This window comes from Saccostrea echinata, unplaced genomic scaffold (genome assembly GCF_033153115.1).
Source record: "Saccostrea echinata isolate AGI-Se365-2 ecotype Australia unplaced genomic scaffold, CSIRO_AGI_Sech_v1 ptg000046l, whole genome shotgun sequence".
NCBI classification, from domain to species: domain Eukaryota; kingdom Metazoa; phylum Mollusca; class Bivalvia; order Ostreida; family Ostreidae; genus Saccostrea; species Saccostrea echinata.
In genome coordinates this window covers 9543289-9561787 of record NW_026889795.1, presented here as the reverse complement: position 1 = coordinate 9561787, position 18499 = coordinate 9543289, and the positions used below count along the sequence as shown (strand labels likewise).

Here is an 18499-nt window from a genome sequence, read left to right as displayed (position 1 = left end):
CATGTCAGGGCTAACAGACAGAGAATGAACCATTAAATAGATAACATACATCAGTGTTTGTGCGTACATTTATACATTTGCTGGCATATACATGTAAACATCAGTGCTGTAAGCAGCTGTTAAATTTTAGATAAGAAAAATTCTAACCTTCATTTCCAAGGTCCACGCCAATCATATATTAAAATGTCACCGTGAACTCTTTCATCACTCGCTACATTTATCACAGAAAACTCCGACACAAGACTGTTCATCGCCGTTAATGTGATCGTCAGAATTTCCTCGTAAACAATTTGCGCAAGAATATATATATCCCTTTAAAACTAATGCTCCCTGTACGCAACCAAGGATTTATGTGCTTCGTAGATGTGGATTAAATGTGCATGTCTACATCAGGGATGGGGTAATCGTAATCGAGTAATCGTAATCGATTGTAATGATTACTGTTTTTCAAGTAATCGACAGTAATCTGTAATCGAAGAGATTTTCGATTACTTGTAATCGTAATTTAATCGATTACAGCTAAAATTTTCAATGTAATTATAATTACTTTTTCGATTACTTTCGATTATTTTATACATAAATGGATGTTATTTTGGAGAATTAATTCCAATCAATCACACATAAATATCAAACATAAACCACCTAGTGTAATGTTTGGATTTCCTAACTTTTCTTATCATAAGTTTAATAATGTTCTCAATAAAATTTGCATTACAGACCTACTGGTCTAGTATTAAAAAATTCAGAAGTGTATTTCATCAACCATTTATTAATAAAATATACAGATTTTTCGTGTGCATTTTACATTTGACCCACTGTCCTCTTGCTGCATGTCCTTTTTCATATTTCAGATATTGAAAAACTTTGTCTTGTAATAGAAAATTAGAAATAGCAAAAACAGATTTAAGTGCTGTATTAAATATAAATAATTTGGTAAATAAACTACATAGTACTCAAAAAAAAAAATGGAAATACTTATTCACATCTGAAAATGTTTAAACAACTTCAAACTTGTGTTTTAGTATCTTTAAAATTTGCAAAATCATTCTCATGTTTTCATTCAAAATTGTAAGGTTGCTTTTATATCAGTGAGGGGTTATAAGTGCCTGTAAGAGAGGGAGTAAGTGTCACTGTATTTGCTTATCTTAATTGGCTAATTAATTGACTGAGACATATCCCTGATTGCAGATAATGAGGTGTAAACTGTGAACTACTTTGTGTTTAACTATCATTCCATTGAAGACAAACAATATTATTAAAAGAATTAATAGCTCTCAAAACACTTATTTCAATACAGAATGAAACTGTGTTACATGTATTATTAAATTACTTAAAAACACTTTAATTTACATGTTAATTACTAAGAGTTCGTTCTAATTTACTTTTTTTTAAAATAGACACATACAGGAATGTTTAATGTGTACTGTCAACATACGGACAGCCCAAATACTTCTAATGAAGTAATTCACAATAAGATATTAAATAATTTTTTCAACAAGTCAATAAATATTGAGGTACAGATCTAAGGTTGAAAGGAATAATTAATTCCTTGGCATATTTTATTGCAGGAATCATGTCTCCACTTTCCATGGTAGAAAATCCCTCATTTGGGCATTTAGTGAGAATGTTAGCCAGAATAAAACCTTAAAAGAATCTGCACTGAAACTGCAGGAATACATTCAAACTTCAGTGGATAACATCAACATTTACCATTTAAATATTGCTTTGATATCTGAAGGGATAAAAACTTGGAAGTAATCGATTATTAATCGATTACATCTTCCAAAGTAATCGATTACAATCGATTACAGGACAAAAATGAGTGTAATCGATTAATAATCGATTACACAAAATTCCCCTCAGTAATCGATTATTAATCGATTACATTTTTCAGTAATCGTGCCCATCCCTGGTCTACATACGGCTCGTACGTTAAGAAAATGTACAACTGTCAACTTAACATATTTTCTTCTCATTTTCTGTCTGTAATTCCGACTTGCATGGCTACTTCCGAGGACGTACTAAAGACTTGATATACTAAAGACCTGATATTCGACCTGATGATTTTTCAAAAAATAAAATAATCAGATTGAGTGTTATACATGATTTATTTTTAAAAATTATTGATTATGAAGCATTATGCTATACTAAACTACACTTTTTTTTTTAAATATTTGCCAACAAAGCATCAGATCAAATCACGTTTTTCGTATATCGGGTCTTTAGTGTCTTCTTCCCACAATGCCGCTCGTGATTGTTTACATCCAGGTTACAAACAAGAGGCCCCGATTAAGACTTTTTCTATACGAATGCATTAGTAAATGTTGATTTACCTTTACTTGTGTAAATAACTTGCATTTATAAACGATTTAAATAATAGAAAACAGAGAAATGGAATCAAAACAATTTATTTAAAACACAACAACTATCTAAAACCGTACAAGCATGTGTTACGATGCCCTATAAGGCGTGGCTGGTTTGTAGACAACTTGTTCCTGTACGATTCTCGAATAATTATTTTATAAAATAGAATAAAATATAGCACGGAGCTTGTTTCTCTCTATACCACATGACAAGATTTAATATGTTAGAAATTCTGTCATTCAAACTTTTTCATAATATTTTAATATTTTTAGCTATCCAAAAAATACTTTTATGACCTGCTGTCCCTGAATATAGGGACCAGCCCCTTTTTCTTGATGTTATCTGAAAGCTCTCGTAATTACACACAACTTTTATTCTATATGTCTTACCAAATTTTTATCAGTTTAAAAGTTATTAAACAAAAAGCAGCAAAATTTCATGGAAAAATAATTCTTAAAACTTGCCGTCACATAGCTTCCGAACTTAAAAAAATTAGCCTACAATTTTAATGTTCTGCGCATCTGCAATGTATAAGTTACAAGTTCTCCAATTTTCATGCAAATATCATGTGTCGTTATTGATATTTCTACTGGACAAGAGACCCTCCAAATATCGATTAAAGGGCAATAACTCATGAACGGAGGTATATATCAAAAATTTGAAAAAACCGTTTTTAGGCAATAATACATTGTATCTACCCTGAAAGTTTCATAGCAATCGGACAAAAGGTCTCCGAGAAATCGCCTGCTGAAAATCGGCGGGAAAAAAAAAATAATAATAAGAAACAGTAGAATAACAGTAGGGTCTTCCGAAGGAAGCTCGGAAGACCCTAAAAAGAATAATAAGAATAATCTTAATCATTACAATCAGTAGAAGGTCTTCCGTTGGAAACGGAAGACCTTAATTATAATTAAAACTAATTATACTTGGGGGGGGGGGGTATTCGAATCAGCATACCTGTTGTCCGTATGAATTGCAGCTTAAAACCAGTCTGACTTTAAATCTAAACAAATAAAGTATTTAAAAAAATGTTTTAATTATGGTAGATAGTCCCTTCAAATCTAAGAGTAATGCAGGAACCTTATTAAATTGTTGCATCAAGATTGCACGAGTTTTTTTTTTTTTTTTTTTTTTTTTTTTTTTTTTATAAATCTTTGTAACAAATTAAAAAAAAAATCTTAGTTTTCAAATTTAATTTCAGAATGACATAAATATGCATTTTCATTGCACTACAAAGCAGATAGTATGTATAGATCCATTCATCCATTGGGATTAATGATTGGACATGCATCAAGTTAAAGATTAATTAATGAGTTCAGTGTAGGAAGGCTAGCTGTCTCCCTCATTTCTGTTAGAGGATCTCTGATCAAGCAGCTCTTATCTGTATCCTGTGGGAATTAGACAGAAGAACTGCCTGTCAGTTTATAACATGTCATTTGATGGCCAGCCTTTTATTTTTAATATTAATTTGATATAGATTAAGTTGTTAAGACTAAATTGATATTGTTTAATATAATATTTTTATTTAATTATTTGAAAATATCAACTAATTCAGAGCATCATGTCTCACAAATCTGAAAGCTGGAGGGGGGGGGGGGGGGCTGCAGATGGGCATTTGTCAAGCTCTAACACAACCAGTTGAGGATCTTATACTATAATGTAATATTTGTTATGATTAATGCCTACACCACAGAAGATGTATAAACAAATATTATAAGGAATGGAAAAAATCATTGAAATCCTTGTATCAGGGTTGTCATGATTTTCTTGCACTCTAAACTGTTTATGACAATTGAACAGTATTTGACGGGCGTATCATGCTGTGGCGGGGCACTTTATTTAATTTTGGACAACCAAGTCATGCATTCAGGCAAGTCAAATTTTAAGATTACTTTAAAGGGCAAGTGAATCTGAAAGATATTGTCTATCCCCCTATCCTTGGCAAAATATGCTCAATAGTTTGATTAAAAGATAATTTATGTGACACAGAGCAAATTGTAAACTAGATGCTGTCATAAGACAGTAATACCAGCACTAATGTGTTTGCCTCTAAATGCAGGCACGTAGCATCAGGGAGGCCAGTGCCCCCCCCCCCCCCCCCCCCACTTTTTGTTGCATTATAGTCAAATAAAGGTAATGTAGTAGTGTATATTTTAAATTGGGGTACTGAAAGAAGTTGGAACCCATCCCCACCCACCCCCAACGAAATAGGATTTTTGAGCTTTGAAATTTTTTTTTTTAGCTTGTCAAGTTTTTTCAAAAACGTTGCTACGTCCCTGAAATGTGCTCTGACTGCTCTCCTTCAAATTCTGGTAACCAGGGAAGAAGCACACGTTTAAATCAATTACAAAATGCTTAGGAACATGCAGCCCATATGAATCTCTTATGTAAATCAGGTGTGGATCCAGGAATTTTTTCCAGGGGGATCCAACCCAGAAATTTCTTGACAAGCAAAAAAACAAAACAAAACAAAACAAAACAAAACAAACAAACAAACAAACAAAACAAAACAAAACAAAAAAACCCACTTAAACTCCTTTCCCAAATGTGAAAACCTATTTCATGGTGAGGGGGGGGGGGAGAGGGGGGTTTGGCCGCTCACTTTTTAAGCTTCATTTGTATAACTTTTCATACCAACTTAACAGGGGTCCGTGTTTTCTAAGGGGGGGGGGGTGTTCCAAGGTCACTTTTAGTTGCTTTCATATATTGATTTCGTATATAAGTTCCGGACCCCCCTCCCCCCTCTAGATCCGCGCATGTAAATATTTCATTACCAGTCTAATATTACATAATAATGTAAATTCTGATAAAGATAGAATTTTTGAAAGTTTTGTGTTTAAAAAAAGGGGGTGGTTAATTTTCTACCCATAATTGGAACTTCTTGAATTTATTGTCAAAACAACAAATATTATTATTTTAGTGCAAAGCTTTTTGGATGAACTTAAAAAAAAAATAGATGCCAAAATGACAACTTGTGCAATTATTTATCAGTATTTCGGTAGGACTCGGAAAACCCCTTTCTAAATCTTGACCCAATCAACTTTGTCAAAATTCAACCCCCACCCACGATTCACCTGTTTTCCTGTCATATTTAGAATAGATAACACAAACTTATGAAAAAAAATTGTATGTAATAAATTTTACAAATGTACACATTTTTGGAAAGTTTCTAGACACGTGCGTGGAATTACGTCACACTGCGAGCACTACTTTTACCGTTATCATTATTGTTTTGCACATGGTGTATGTACATTATTACCACTGGGATTATTAATACTTAGTGTGTGTTTCAAATGGATTTATTATTCTATCAAGTTAACAGTATCTATAACAGGCGGTAAGTACATTATGAATATATTATTTTAAACGTTTAGTATAGAACGGGGTTTGTTTGTTGTTTAACGTCCTTCTCGAGAATTTTTCACTCATATGGAGACGCCACCACTTGCCGGTGGAGGGCCGCAAATTTTAACCTATCGTCGACAATTAGGGCCCGCAGTGGATTCGAACCCGTGACTTAAGGATCAACTCCTTACTCCACGACTCTAGAGCAGACGTTCTAACCACTGCGCCACACGGGCGACTAGAACGGGGTAAAATGATCGGAAATGAAAATGGTTAGGGGCCTATAGTTGGAAAAGGGTCAAAGATCATTGGAATGCCACAATTATACAAATTAGACAATGAGACAAGTCCCTCAAGTCATTCCACTCGATCTTTGGAACCGGAAACAATAAAATAGCTTTCATTAAAGCAAAAGCCCCAAAGTCATCTTTGTAATATAACACACCAAATAGGACATATGGGGTCATGACCCCCCAGAGGTCATTCCCAACCCCTAAAACTTCAAATGATTATATACATTGTTTTTTGAAAATGGTAAAACTCTCCCCTTAACCATATATAATATTGTCCCTCGAGTCATTATGCATTAAACGGTATAAAGGTTATGGCCCCTTGAAGTCATCCTCATCCTGAAACTGGAAATGATCACAATATGACCTGTGTCAAAAGTGTGTCATTGATAATCTGCATTTTATTCAGGACTCCATAGGGTCAGTCCACCCTCCTAGAATTAGAAAATGAAAATCATTCAGAGACCCGCCATTATACTTTGTGTACATGTACATTTTTGTATTATTCACAATTTATTTTATACCAAAACAAGTTATGAATAATTTGTATAAATAAATGAGCCTGGGGCTGGGAAGGGGGAAAAGGGGAAGGAGTTACGTCTGCATGGTCTTAAATGTTGAAAACTCCTAAAATTTGTGTTTATTAACCCGTCCGTTTCCCACTTGTCATCATTATTTACTGATCTTCTCACAACATACATGTGTCTTTATTAAATAAATAGATCATGGACTTTTTTGGTCATATGCCTAGCTCTCCCTTGAATCAGGAATGGGGATATAAATATTTTAAGAATGATTAAGAATTAAAACAGGTCTTGCACAATCTCTTAAAATTGATTAAGCTCTGTAGTTGAATTAGCTATACTGGTATACCTTGGTTTTGCTATTCAAAACACTTTGATTTAGCTTAATTTAATCATACTTTTTTATCAATGTACATTTTTATCAATATAGATAAAAGTTGCACTATGTTGACATGGGTATAAATTTCAAATTTTCAGCTTTGAATTTTCTGAAAACAATGCATGGAGGAAAATTACTTTTCAAAAATTGTCTCCTGAGAATTTGCTATCACAGATATATATATATATATATATATATATATATATATATATATATATATATATATATATATATATATATATATATATATATATATATATATATATATATATATACATATATATATACATACATACATACATATATATATATATATATATATATATATATATATATATATATATATATATATATATATATATATATATATATATATATATATATATATATATATATATATATATATATATATATATATATATATATATATATATATATATATATATATATATATTGCATGGGGCTGTATACCTGGAGTAATCTCTCTCTCTCTCTCTCTTTAACATCTACTTGAGTCAAAATTAGTGGAATTATAAGACAATTTTTTTTAATTGGTGACTTTTTAGGATTTTACACTAATTCATACTACAGCAAGAATGTTATCCCTCCCAGAAAAAAAAAATTACTCACTTTTATCTTGTCTTTGATCTATATCTCTAATTACAAAAGGACACAACCAGAAGTCTTTTAACATGGTCTGTTACAAATCTCACTTGGAACTCCTATTAATTTGCTCAAGATCAGTATTTTCAGTATGCAGAAATGAACTTGGTCATGACAATTATGCTTGAAAAGTACTCACTGTGAACAATCACCTGACTTGTTGAAGACAGGTAAACATACCCCTCAGGGTATAATTATCGTATAATAATAAAGGCCTGTACAAAATTGAAGTCATAATTAAATCATCATCTTTGTTAAGATAAGAAGAAACACACTAGAGGTGTGATGAGATATTTAGAAACACAAAGAGTTTTATTTCTCATGCAAAATATTCTTTCTTGTGTAAAACATAACAATTGTTCAAATGAAGGGCCAAACCTTCTTTTAAGGAAGGGCCAAACCTTCTTTCAAGGGGAGATAAGAATGAGTGAAAATTTAATGTTATTTCAAAAATCGTCTGAAGAACCACTGGGCCAGAAAAGTTAAAAATTATGTGAAACTTCAATACTTAGTGTAGATTCAACTTTGTCCAAATCATGACCTTCAGGGGTAGGGTGCGGCCACAATAGGGGATCAAAGTTTTGTAAACATGGGAATGTACAGTAAAACGCGCTTATAACAAAGTGCCTGAGACGGATGATTTTGCTTTATTATAATTAAGTGTAATTGCTAACATCCATTAAGTTTACAATATATTTTAAAGTCATGGGGAATGAAAATTGCTTTGCTGTAAGTGTCAATTCATTATAGGCTTGTTTCGCTATAAGTATGCTTTACTGTACTTTTGACCTTGACTCCTTTCTTTATTCAAGGTAAAATTGAGAAAAACACCTCCAAACCATAACTTAAGAACCTTTTGACATTAAAACTTCAATCTTGGAACATGAAGAGGTAGTATGGAGAAAGGGTGCATGCAAACAACATTTTTTACCTTGTTTTTATATATGAATATGGCCGGTGGATATAGTGTTTCTCATGTCCGTCTTCCGTCCTTTCATCCTTCTGTCTGTCTTTCAGTCACGCTTTGCATTTAGCTCTGTTCAAAGCTCAGTTTCAAAGAAACTATCGAAGATATTTTTATCAAACTTCATATGCTGATAGATATTGATGAGAGCTATGTAACTGCATCAACATTTTATGACCTTGACCTTTCCTTTGACCTTGACTTCACTTTTCTTAAATTGGTGTTTAGCTCAGTTTTAATGAAATCATTCAAGATATTTTAATCTAACTTCATGTGCTGATACATACTAATGAGAGCTATTCAACTGTATCAATATTTTTTTACCTTGACCTTTCCTCTGACCCTGACCCCACTTTTCTTAAATTTGTGTCAAAATTCATATGCTGATACATACTGATGTAAGCTATTCAACTGCATCAATATTTTTTGCCCGTGAACTTTCCTATGACCTTTACTTCATTTATTTTAAATTTGTGTTTAGCTCAGTTTTAAATAAACCATTCAAAATATTTTTATCAAACTTAATATGATGATACATATTTGTGAGAACTATTCAACTGCATCAGAAATGTTTGACTTTTAACTTTCCTATGACCTTGACCTCACTTTTCTTAAATTTGCATTTTGCTTAATTTTTAAGAAACCATTTTAGATATATTTATGTAAGCTTATGCACTCATACATAATTTGGTGAGAGTTTATCATCTATATCCAACTTTTTAAATTTCAATGTTAAAGAAACTATTCAAGATATTCTCATCAAATTTCATACACTAATACAAATTTTCATGTTGCATTACTATGGACATATTTCTAGTTGTATGAGAAACGTTTTTAGACCCCCATATGACCCAAGGGTAAAAATGAAAATTCCGAAACCTTACTGTACATCTACAGGACACCACCAACCATCTCCCAAAAGACGTTTAGGCTACTGGGTAAAATGTAAGAGGAGTTCAGTGAACCAGGGGCTTTTTGCATTAAAAACGTCATTTTTCGACACCCATTTGACCCCAAGGGTGAAAATGAAAATTCCGAAACCTTACTGTACATCTACAGGACACCACCAACCATCTCCCAAAAGACGTTTAGGCTATTGGGTAAAATGTAAGAGGAGTTCAGTGAACCAGGGGCTTTTTGCATAAAAAACGTCATTTTTCGACACCCATTTGACCCCCAGGGTGAAAATGAAAATTCCGAAACCTTACTGCACATCTACATGACACCACCAAATATCTCCCAAAGGATGATTAGACTTCTGGTTAAAATGTAAGTGGAGTTCAGGGAACCAGGGGCTTTTTGCATAAAAACCGTCATTTTTCGACCCCCATTTGACCCCAAGGCTGAAATTGAAAATTCCGAAACCCTCCTGCACATCTGCATGACACCACCAAACATCTCCCAAAAGATGATTAGAATACTTGATAAAATATTAGAGAAGTTTGAGAAAGAAGAGTGTGACAGAAGGACGGACGGACAGACGGACAGACAGACGAGTAACAACAATATACCCGAACTTTCTTTAGAAAGTGCGGGTATAAAAAGGTCTGTTTTTGTGGAAATTAAAGAAAAATTTATGCATGTTTTTAGCTGCAGACTTATTTACAAGCGAATAAAAATCTATTTGCTTAAAGTACAGGGAAAACAAAAAGAGAAGGGGTTAAACAAATGGCATTCATTTCCATTTGCAGTTAATTCTTCAAGCCAACATCACTTTAAACTTAGACTTGATAAAAAAAACCTAAATCAGAGTATTCCTGAGTATCATTCAGAGAGTGCAGCTGATGTTGGGGAAACGCAGGAAAAGATGGAACCGGTTGATGATGAGGACAATAAGTTTGAAGCATCAAACATTGGAGGAATATCACATGATGATACCAACATTAAAACTACCTCATCCTATGAACCACAAGGGGCCACATCAACAGAAAATGTAGTGGAAGTAAGAAAGGAAAGCAAAGATATTCCTTATAGTTCGGAAATTTCTGGAAATTTGCAGATAGAGGTAAAAAACATTTCAGAAGATCCAGATAAAAAAATTACCATGACTGACTTTGCGGGACAGTGTGCCTATTATGCCTCACACCAGATTTTTCTGAGTCCCCGGGCATTCTTTATTCTGGTGCTCAATATGGAGAAGAAGTTTGATGATAAAGTTGGAGAAGAAGTATGTTGTCAGGAAGGCTCCATTTACAGGGGATGGACAAATAGAGGTAATATTTTAATTATGACAAGTATAATTATAATTATATCCCATCCTAAGACAACTTATTATTGCATGGCACTCATGTCAGTCCGTACGTCTTTCTGTATCTTAGCTTTTTAGCTCACTTGACCTGAAAGCCCAAGTGACCTATTCTGATCACTTGTTTTCAGTCCTCTGTCTGTCCATCCGTCTGTCTAGCTGTCTCTCTGTCTGTCTGTCCATCTATCTGTAAACTTTTCACACTTTCAATTTCTTCTGAAGAACCACTAAGGACATTTGAACCAAATATGGCACAAAGTATTCCTTGGGTAAAGGGGATACTAAATTGTCCAATCGAAGGGACAAGCACCTTTCCAAGGAGAGACAATTAAGAAAAGGCAAAAATTGAGTGTGGTAATTAAAAAATCTTCTTCTCAAGAAGATGGCCAGAAAAGCTGAAACTTATATGGAAGCTTTCCTGGGTAGTGTAGATTCAAAATTGTAAAAATCATGCACCCGTAGGGAAAGGCCACAATAGAAAATCAAACTTTCACATTGAAATATAAAGGAAAAATCTTTAGAAATTTCTACTGAAGAACCACAGTATCAGAAAAGCTAAAACTTATGTGGAAGCTTCTTGAGGTAGTGTAGATCCTAAATTGTCAAAACCATGGTCCTCGGAGTAGGGTGAGGCCACAGTAGGGAATCAAGGTTTTACACTTAAATATGTAGGAAAAATCTATAAAACAACTCTTCTCAAGAACAGCAAAACCGTGATGAATCATATTTATGTTGAAACATCTTTTGGTAGTGTAAATTCATTTTTTTTTCACACCACAGCCCCTTTGAATTGGATGGGGCAACAAAAGGCAATCAACATTTAATCTCCCTCTTTCTCTCTAATCTAATCTAATCTAACCTAATCTAGATAGACAGATAGATAGATAAATAGTTCTAATCTAATCTAATCTAGATAGATAGATAGATAGATTGATTTTATTATTTGTGTCGTTTGTCAAATTTAGTGCTTTATATGAATATCCATCCTGATCTTCTACCTTGACGCATAAGGTATACAGAGTTCTTTTTGTTTTTAGTCCTTTCAATATTTATATAGATAATATTGCACAATTGTGTTGTATGACATAACCCAATCATTTAAGCAAAGTATACGCTGAAAAGAGAGAAAGGTGTATGCTAAGAACTATGCCCGCTAACTCTTGATTCCTGCCTTAAATTTACACCCAATTAACAATATATTAATGTCAATTTGTCAATTAGACTTATTTTAGTGCAAAAATGAATTAAATCATAATTGATTAATAATTTTAAAATCAGAGAAATATGGAGATAACGAACAGTAACCAAGCTTAAAAATCCATTAAAATGATATAAATTGGGAACAGAGGAAACGCAAACCACTAAAACATCAGGGGTGGGATCAGGTGCCATGGAGTAGGCATTCCCTGTCACCTGCCGTGTGATCCTTGTCATGATCAGGTAAAGGAAAATATCTGTAGACAATTCAGAGTGAAAATAATGGCCAAATCATTCTTTGAATATTATTAGTCAACATTGAACTTAACAATTGATTGTATTTGCTGACGTATCGTATCGTCATTGTATCGACCTTAGAATCTGCAAAATTTTAACTTGAAATGAGATTATTGATATCCTTGTGTCATCAACTTCTTTGTCAATAGTATGCCTCATTTTAAAAATTGTTCGTATACGTACACATGATATGAACATGAATCAACTTGGAGAGATAAACTCCATATGCAGGTGAAATTGTATATTGCTACATAAATATCCAAATAAGAAACAGATTTGTCCAACTCTGTGGGTTCTTTTACATCAACTGCATGAAGGAGTAAATGTGATAAAAAGTCATAAATTCTAATTATTCACATACCGGTAAATATCTGTTTGGTAAAAAAGAAGCATTATTAATGAAAGAAATTGCAAAAGTAGATTTTGAAATGAAGGAATCAACACCTTACCCAAAAGTACGATTTACTGCAATCTATCTACTGTAAAAGAAAATCGTACTTCTTTACTCTTACATCTATTTCTTTTTATTCAGATTATCTTGAATTTTGGATGAAGTCCATTCATCAATACAGCAGTGATAAGGCTCCTGTGATCCTGGTTGGTACACACAGTGAGAACAAAACAGATGAGGTACCGTTCTTAAATAAACATGTCTTTTTACTTAAAATCATTCATTAATTATGCTCCCCTTCGAAGAAGAGAGGGCATATTGCTCTGCTGCTGTCTATCAGTCGGTCGGTCTGTCTGTCGGTCCACCAACAGTTTCCATTCATTTTCTTCGCAAAGGTTGCACATTCTGAAATGAAATTTGGTATACAAATTTATCATAAGAATATCTAGGTCAGGTTTTGTTTTCGGAATGATCTAGCAATTGTTGACAGAGTTATCAGGGTTAGAAACTCCCTAAAATTACAACTCGCAAATAATTGCGATTACCAAGAAAGTGAACTCGCAATTTTATAAGACTACTCGCAATTTTCATATAAAGTTAAATTTATATAAATTATATACATGTAACTTAAGGAAAAAGTAACTACTATACAATACACAAAATACAACTACGGTGTGACTTTTAGTTAAATTACCGATTTAAATCAAAAGCATTGTGTTCTGTCATATTATATAATCTTGCTACAGTTTCAATGCAGAATAAAATCAACTCGCAAGTTTTTGCGAGTTACCTAATTTTTAACTCGCAATTTGGGAATTCTAACTCGCATTTTGCGAGTTGTATATAGTGAATTTCGAACCCTGGTTATGCCCCTTTCACTTAGAAATAGAAAAATTCCAATTATTTGCAGTTTCCATTCATTTTCTTTGCAGAGGTTGCCGGGGGTGGGGGGGGGGGGAGGGGGATAAGTGTTTCACAAACATCTCTTGTTAATAATGTATTCAAAAATATACCATGATATCAATTATTAAAACATAATGTTCTCTTTGTTAGTTATTGAAACCCAAATCCAGTATATTACAAAAAAAAAAAAAAAAAAATCTGAAAGCATCTGTTCAGTAGATTGCAAATTTCCTCCATAGAAAATTGAAATAAATACTTTGTTTTATTTGATTACTTATTTAATAAACTTGTTTTATATGAAGTTTTGCCTCACAGAGGAAAAAATTAATATGTGTACTCCCGTATGAAATTCAGAGGCGTATTACGCCTGGACTTTTTGCAAATCCTGGCGTACAAGAGACGTATTCTTAAAAATACGGTTCATTTTCAGGCGTACACGTATTTTTGCCAGAAATACGTCTCCTTTTCTCCTGGCGTAAATTCTTAATCCAGGCGTATTTTTTTCTTAGTCTCTTTCGCACAGGGAAATAAAAACTTAGAAAATTTCAAAAGGCGTATTTTTGGAAATCCTGGTGGATTTTCTGACTTAGTCCTTATTATTAAGAGAGCTAGATAAAAATTTTACTTAGACAACAATCATTCTCCTTTATGTAACTATTGAGTTGCTTTTGTGATACATGTATTAAAATTAACCCCCCAAAAAGTATTTACTCCACATGTAAACATTGATTACATTACAATATTGCCTTTGTTGTATTCATCGTATTTATTAAAGCAATTAATTTGAGTAAATTATACTAATTTAATCTTAGATTACTGTGCCATTGATTCCCAAATAAAAAAAAATGTTTAATATTATTTCTCTAAATAACTCAAATGATTTTATTTCTAACAAACTTAGTATATCCTTTCATGAATGTTTTAGTGGCTTAATAAAAAATAGCATTTAATTAAATGAATATTTAAGTCCTTAGTTTTAACAAAGCACTATAGCTGATGCTAAAAATAATTTTTCAATCAGTAATTGCATGATCAATGTCTCTATAATAAAACAAAATATAGATGGTATATTCAGATAATATTACATTACCATCTACTTTCTCTTCCCTAGTCTAACCAGTTGGGATTAGGCTAATTACTTACAGATGTGTTGAGCATGTTTAGGAACGACTTATCTGTAATGTTGTAAACCTTTCTAAGAACGGCTTATCAGTTTATATCCGGTTTCTCTAGAGCAGTTCTATTATCCACCCTAATCTTTAAAATAAAAGTACAATTCATATAGAGAAAACATCTTGTGTAAACATAAATGAATTTTTGTTATTGTATTCTTTAACAATACAGAATTCTTTTTTCCTCAAATTTACATAATGTACTGATTAGATCTCTCAGAAATGATAAAACCGTTTAGGTAACAAGGGGGTTATAAACAACAGCATTATTTACGTCCAAGTATTTGCGCCAATTTTAAACCACCAGGAAGGTCATGCCAGGAACAAAGAGATTGGAGAAAGCGGCAACGAAGCACAGATGGTGAAGAAGAGGTGTTTATTTTGAAATACATTGCATAACATTGGATTTTTTTACCTAAAACAATAAGACAGATGCATTTGCTTGATTTGCAGAGCCAGATGTTCATGATTGAAATGGGTCAGTATGACATTGAGTATGTTCTTATGTTTTTCTTTTTCCAGATCATAATCCATAGGATAAATCAGTTGGGCGATCTATTGAATGATGAAATAGTCCATAAATACTTGAATTTAAGTGAAGAAAAAATCTTGCAAGAATCAAATGACCAGAATTGCAGCATTTTCCATAGATGCATGCCAATGAACTGCAGCTGTTGAGTAGAGCATCAGGAATAAAGTGTATTTTCAATGCCAAGAGTTATAAAACATGAAAAACATCTTTTTGTGAATATTTCTAGGAAAATGTGATTGGAGAATATAATAAGAAATGTGAATGACAAAATTGCTTGTGAATTGCATCTTTTGTGTTAAATAAGGAGTACAGAGAATGGCAGGATTAATTGGCATGATTCTCAATAAAGTGATTTCACTGTGATTATTGGAATGTTGCAACTGCTGACTAAAACTAATATGTCAATCTTGTAGGTTAAAATACTGTGAAACAGGAAAAGTTAATGTAAATCTAACGTGATGTGACTGTGATTTGAAACAGTAAATGTTCGATTCTGATTTTTAATCATTTCTCATTCACATTTAAGCACACTGAAAAGTATTAATAAAATAAAACTTTTATCTTTATGTTGGTTGTAGTCCCCATAGCTGTGATAATATTTAATTTGAAATGAATATTTAAGGCAGGCGTATTTTTTATACAGGCGTATTCATTTTACGGGTGTATTTATTTTACGGGCGTATTTTTTTTTTTTACGGGTATGCTTGATATCTAGGCGTAATTCTATTGTTAAAATTTCCAGGCGTATTTTGAATTTCCAGGCATACTCATTTACATATTTCGGCTAAAAATACGGTAGGATTACGCCTCTTGTACGCCTGTATTTCACTTTATACGCCTGCTTTTATGTATTCATTTTAATGGAGAATTCACCAGGATTTTAAGATTATAATACGCCTGGATATTTTTTGAAAATACGTGACTAAAATTTCGTACGGGCATGTATGGGAGGGAATGTTGTGGGTTATTGGTCTCATGGATATATTTTAAAATAAAGCACCGAATCTCTAATTATGTCAGCCTGGACGAAGTCAGGGAGACATATTGCTATTGTTCAACCAATAACGCTGTCCGCACAATTTCTCAAAGATGGCTCTGTCAATCTTGATGAAACTCTACTGTCATAATGATCACTAATTAAAGATGTGGAATCTTTATTCAAAATTTTCAAAATGGCCACTGTTGCCATGGAAACTGATAAAAAGTGGTATTTTTTTTAATTTCATCTTTCTCCGCTGCATTTAATGAAATATTTTTGAAACTTTAGAAAAGTATTCCTTGCCTCCTGTCAAATATAGGCCAAAAAAAATTGGAAAAGGATGGACGAAAAATACGATTAATTGAAGAAAACTTGATGTCACGTGATCGTTTTGGTGTTAAATTGCTAGTGATTCTGTCCTGCAAGTTTCTCCAAAATGGCCTGGACAAACTTCCTGAAACTTTATAGAAATGATAATCACCACATGTAGTTGTGCTAAAGTCCTTTTAAATTCTCAAATTTGTCACTATTGCCATGGCAACAGACACAAAGTCATATATTTTAAATTTCGTTTTTTCTGTATATACTAATTTTTCATAAAATCTGTCTTGTAACTTCGTTGAGTTGTTAGTCGCATCCTATCAAAGTGATTCCTGCAAAATAATGGAACAGAATCAACAAAAGAACGAATAATTTAAAAAAAAGTCTAGTCATCTATTCTGTGATGTTTCCACACATGATTTTGTCCTTGAATGTTCTCGTAACAGGTTTTGACAATCCTATTGAAACCTTCCACAGAAATAACAAGAAAACATTGATGTAACCATCAATTGTCGCCCGGGAAATAAATAAAGTAAACAATGGAAATGAGTCTTGATCATCAAACCGCTTCGATATGTGTGAAAAAGGCATGCGTCTAAATGATGGAGACGATAGTCAAGAATATTTTGAAAACTTATGGTCGGATGAAAATCGAATAAAAACAATACCCTTTAAAATTTATCAATTCCTCAAGTAAATGTTGGCTGCATAAAATATAAATTGAAACCAGACACATGCATCACCTATTTTCAAAAATGTCTTTCACTTTAAGAATATAAAATACGAACTGTGTAAAGTACGTTTTTACGTTTTTATGCGAAAAGTAAAATTCGATGTTCTAAAAAAGGGGACCTGCTGTTTTTTCGATAGTAAATGATAAGCAACTTTATATATTAAATATGAAAAAACATATATATTTTTACAGATTCACTTTATGGAAGTAAATATATTGTGTATCCCGTAATTTATAAAGGGAAAGAACATTCTGATTAACAATCTTTTTAATGTTTAGAAAACCTTTAATTCTGAATAACTTCTCCCACCTCAATCCCCATATACCAACACTTAAACTTATATATATAGAGCAGCCCGGTCCTCCGGGCTGCAATAATCACTATTGAATTCGTAGTTTTGCAAATCTTATTTAAAATTTTCTCCAACGTTGGCATTAGAATAGAAAAAATAATTTAAGTGCAGTTTCCTGAAACGAGTGGCCAAAAAACGTTGTGTAAACGTTTATGTTTCATCTTTTTAAAGTTGTGATTTATTCAATTTCTTTGTCTTCCCAATTTCTTTTTCCATAATAATCCTAGGGTACATAAAGGCCCTTTTGAAGCTTTTATATATTATCAATTTCTTGATATGATTAAGAAGAAATTAAATATCTTAGTATTTCCAAAAAAAAAAAAAAAAAAAACGTAGGACCAACGTTTTTCGTTAATTAAAAGGATTGTTTATATATATGTTATGTGCACATTTTTATTTCCTTTTTTGAAATAAAGAAGACAACGTAATAATTTTCCATCCACCTTTCCTCTCTCTCTTATGTCTTGGATTATAAATAAAATGACCTTGACCTTCATATCACAAAAGAACATCATAAAGTTTTCAAAATGCTATGGCTTCATACTTACTACAAAATGATATTTAATTAACATGTCTCTTTTCAAGACACCCCCCCCCCCCCCACACACACACCCACCCACCCGAAACAGCGAGGTAAATACACAAGATAAAAAAAATTACAACTGATAGGCAGATCTTATTAGTTTCATTAATAAAATTCAGTTCCGCTGATGTGATCTGATATTTTGTCAGCATTCATTCTTCCTCTGTTTTGTCAATAGAAATTATAATTATTATATTTAAAATAAATTTTTCTTTAAAAAGTAGCGATTGTCAGCTGTATTCATTAGCATTTCGCGTTTCTGGT

The 18499-nt window shown here is 32.5% G+C and overlaps 2 protein-coding genes across 2 annotated transcripts in view; both read left to right on the top strand.

The window, feature by feature from the left end:
• Positions 1 to 10290, top strand: part of LOC133202018 (uncharacterized) — an 84275-nt gene extending 73985 nt beyond the window's left edge. Inside the window, exons 5-6 of the mRNA XM_061337796.1 lie at positions 10221 to 10232; positions 10280 to 10290. Of these exons, the coding sequence (XP_061193780.1) occupies positions 10221 to 10232; positions 10280 to 10290 (23 nt within the window). The remainder of the gene's footprint in view (positions 1 to 10220; positions 10233 to 10279) is intronic.
• The window catches only part of LOC133201887 (uncharacterized), a 33764-nt gene continuing 25505 nt past the window's right edge, over positions 10241 to 18499 (top strand). Inside the window, exons 1-2 of the mRNA XM_061337680.1 lie at positions 10241 to 10742; positions 12801 to 12898. Of these exons, the coding sequence (XP_061193664.1) occupies positions 10337 to 10742; positions 12801 to 12898 (504 nt within the window). The 5' untranslated portion in view covers positions 10241 to 10336. The remainder of the gene's footprint in view (positions 10743 to 12800; positions 12899 to 18499) is intronic.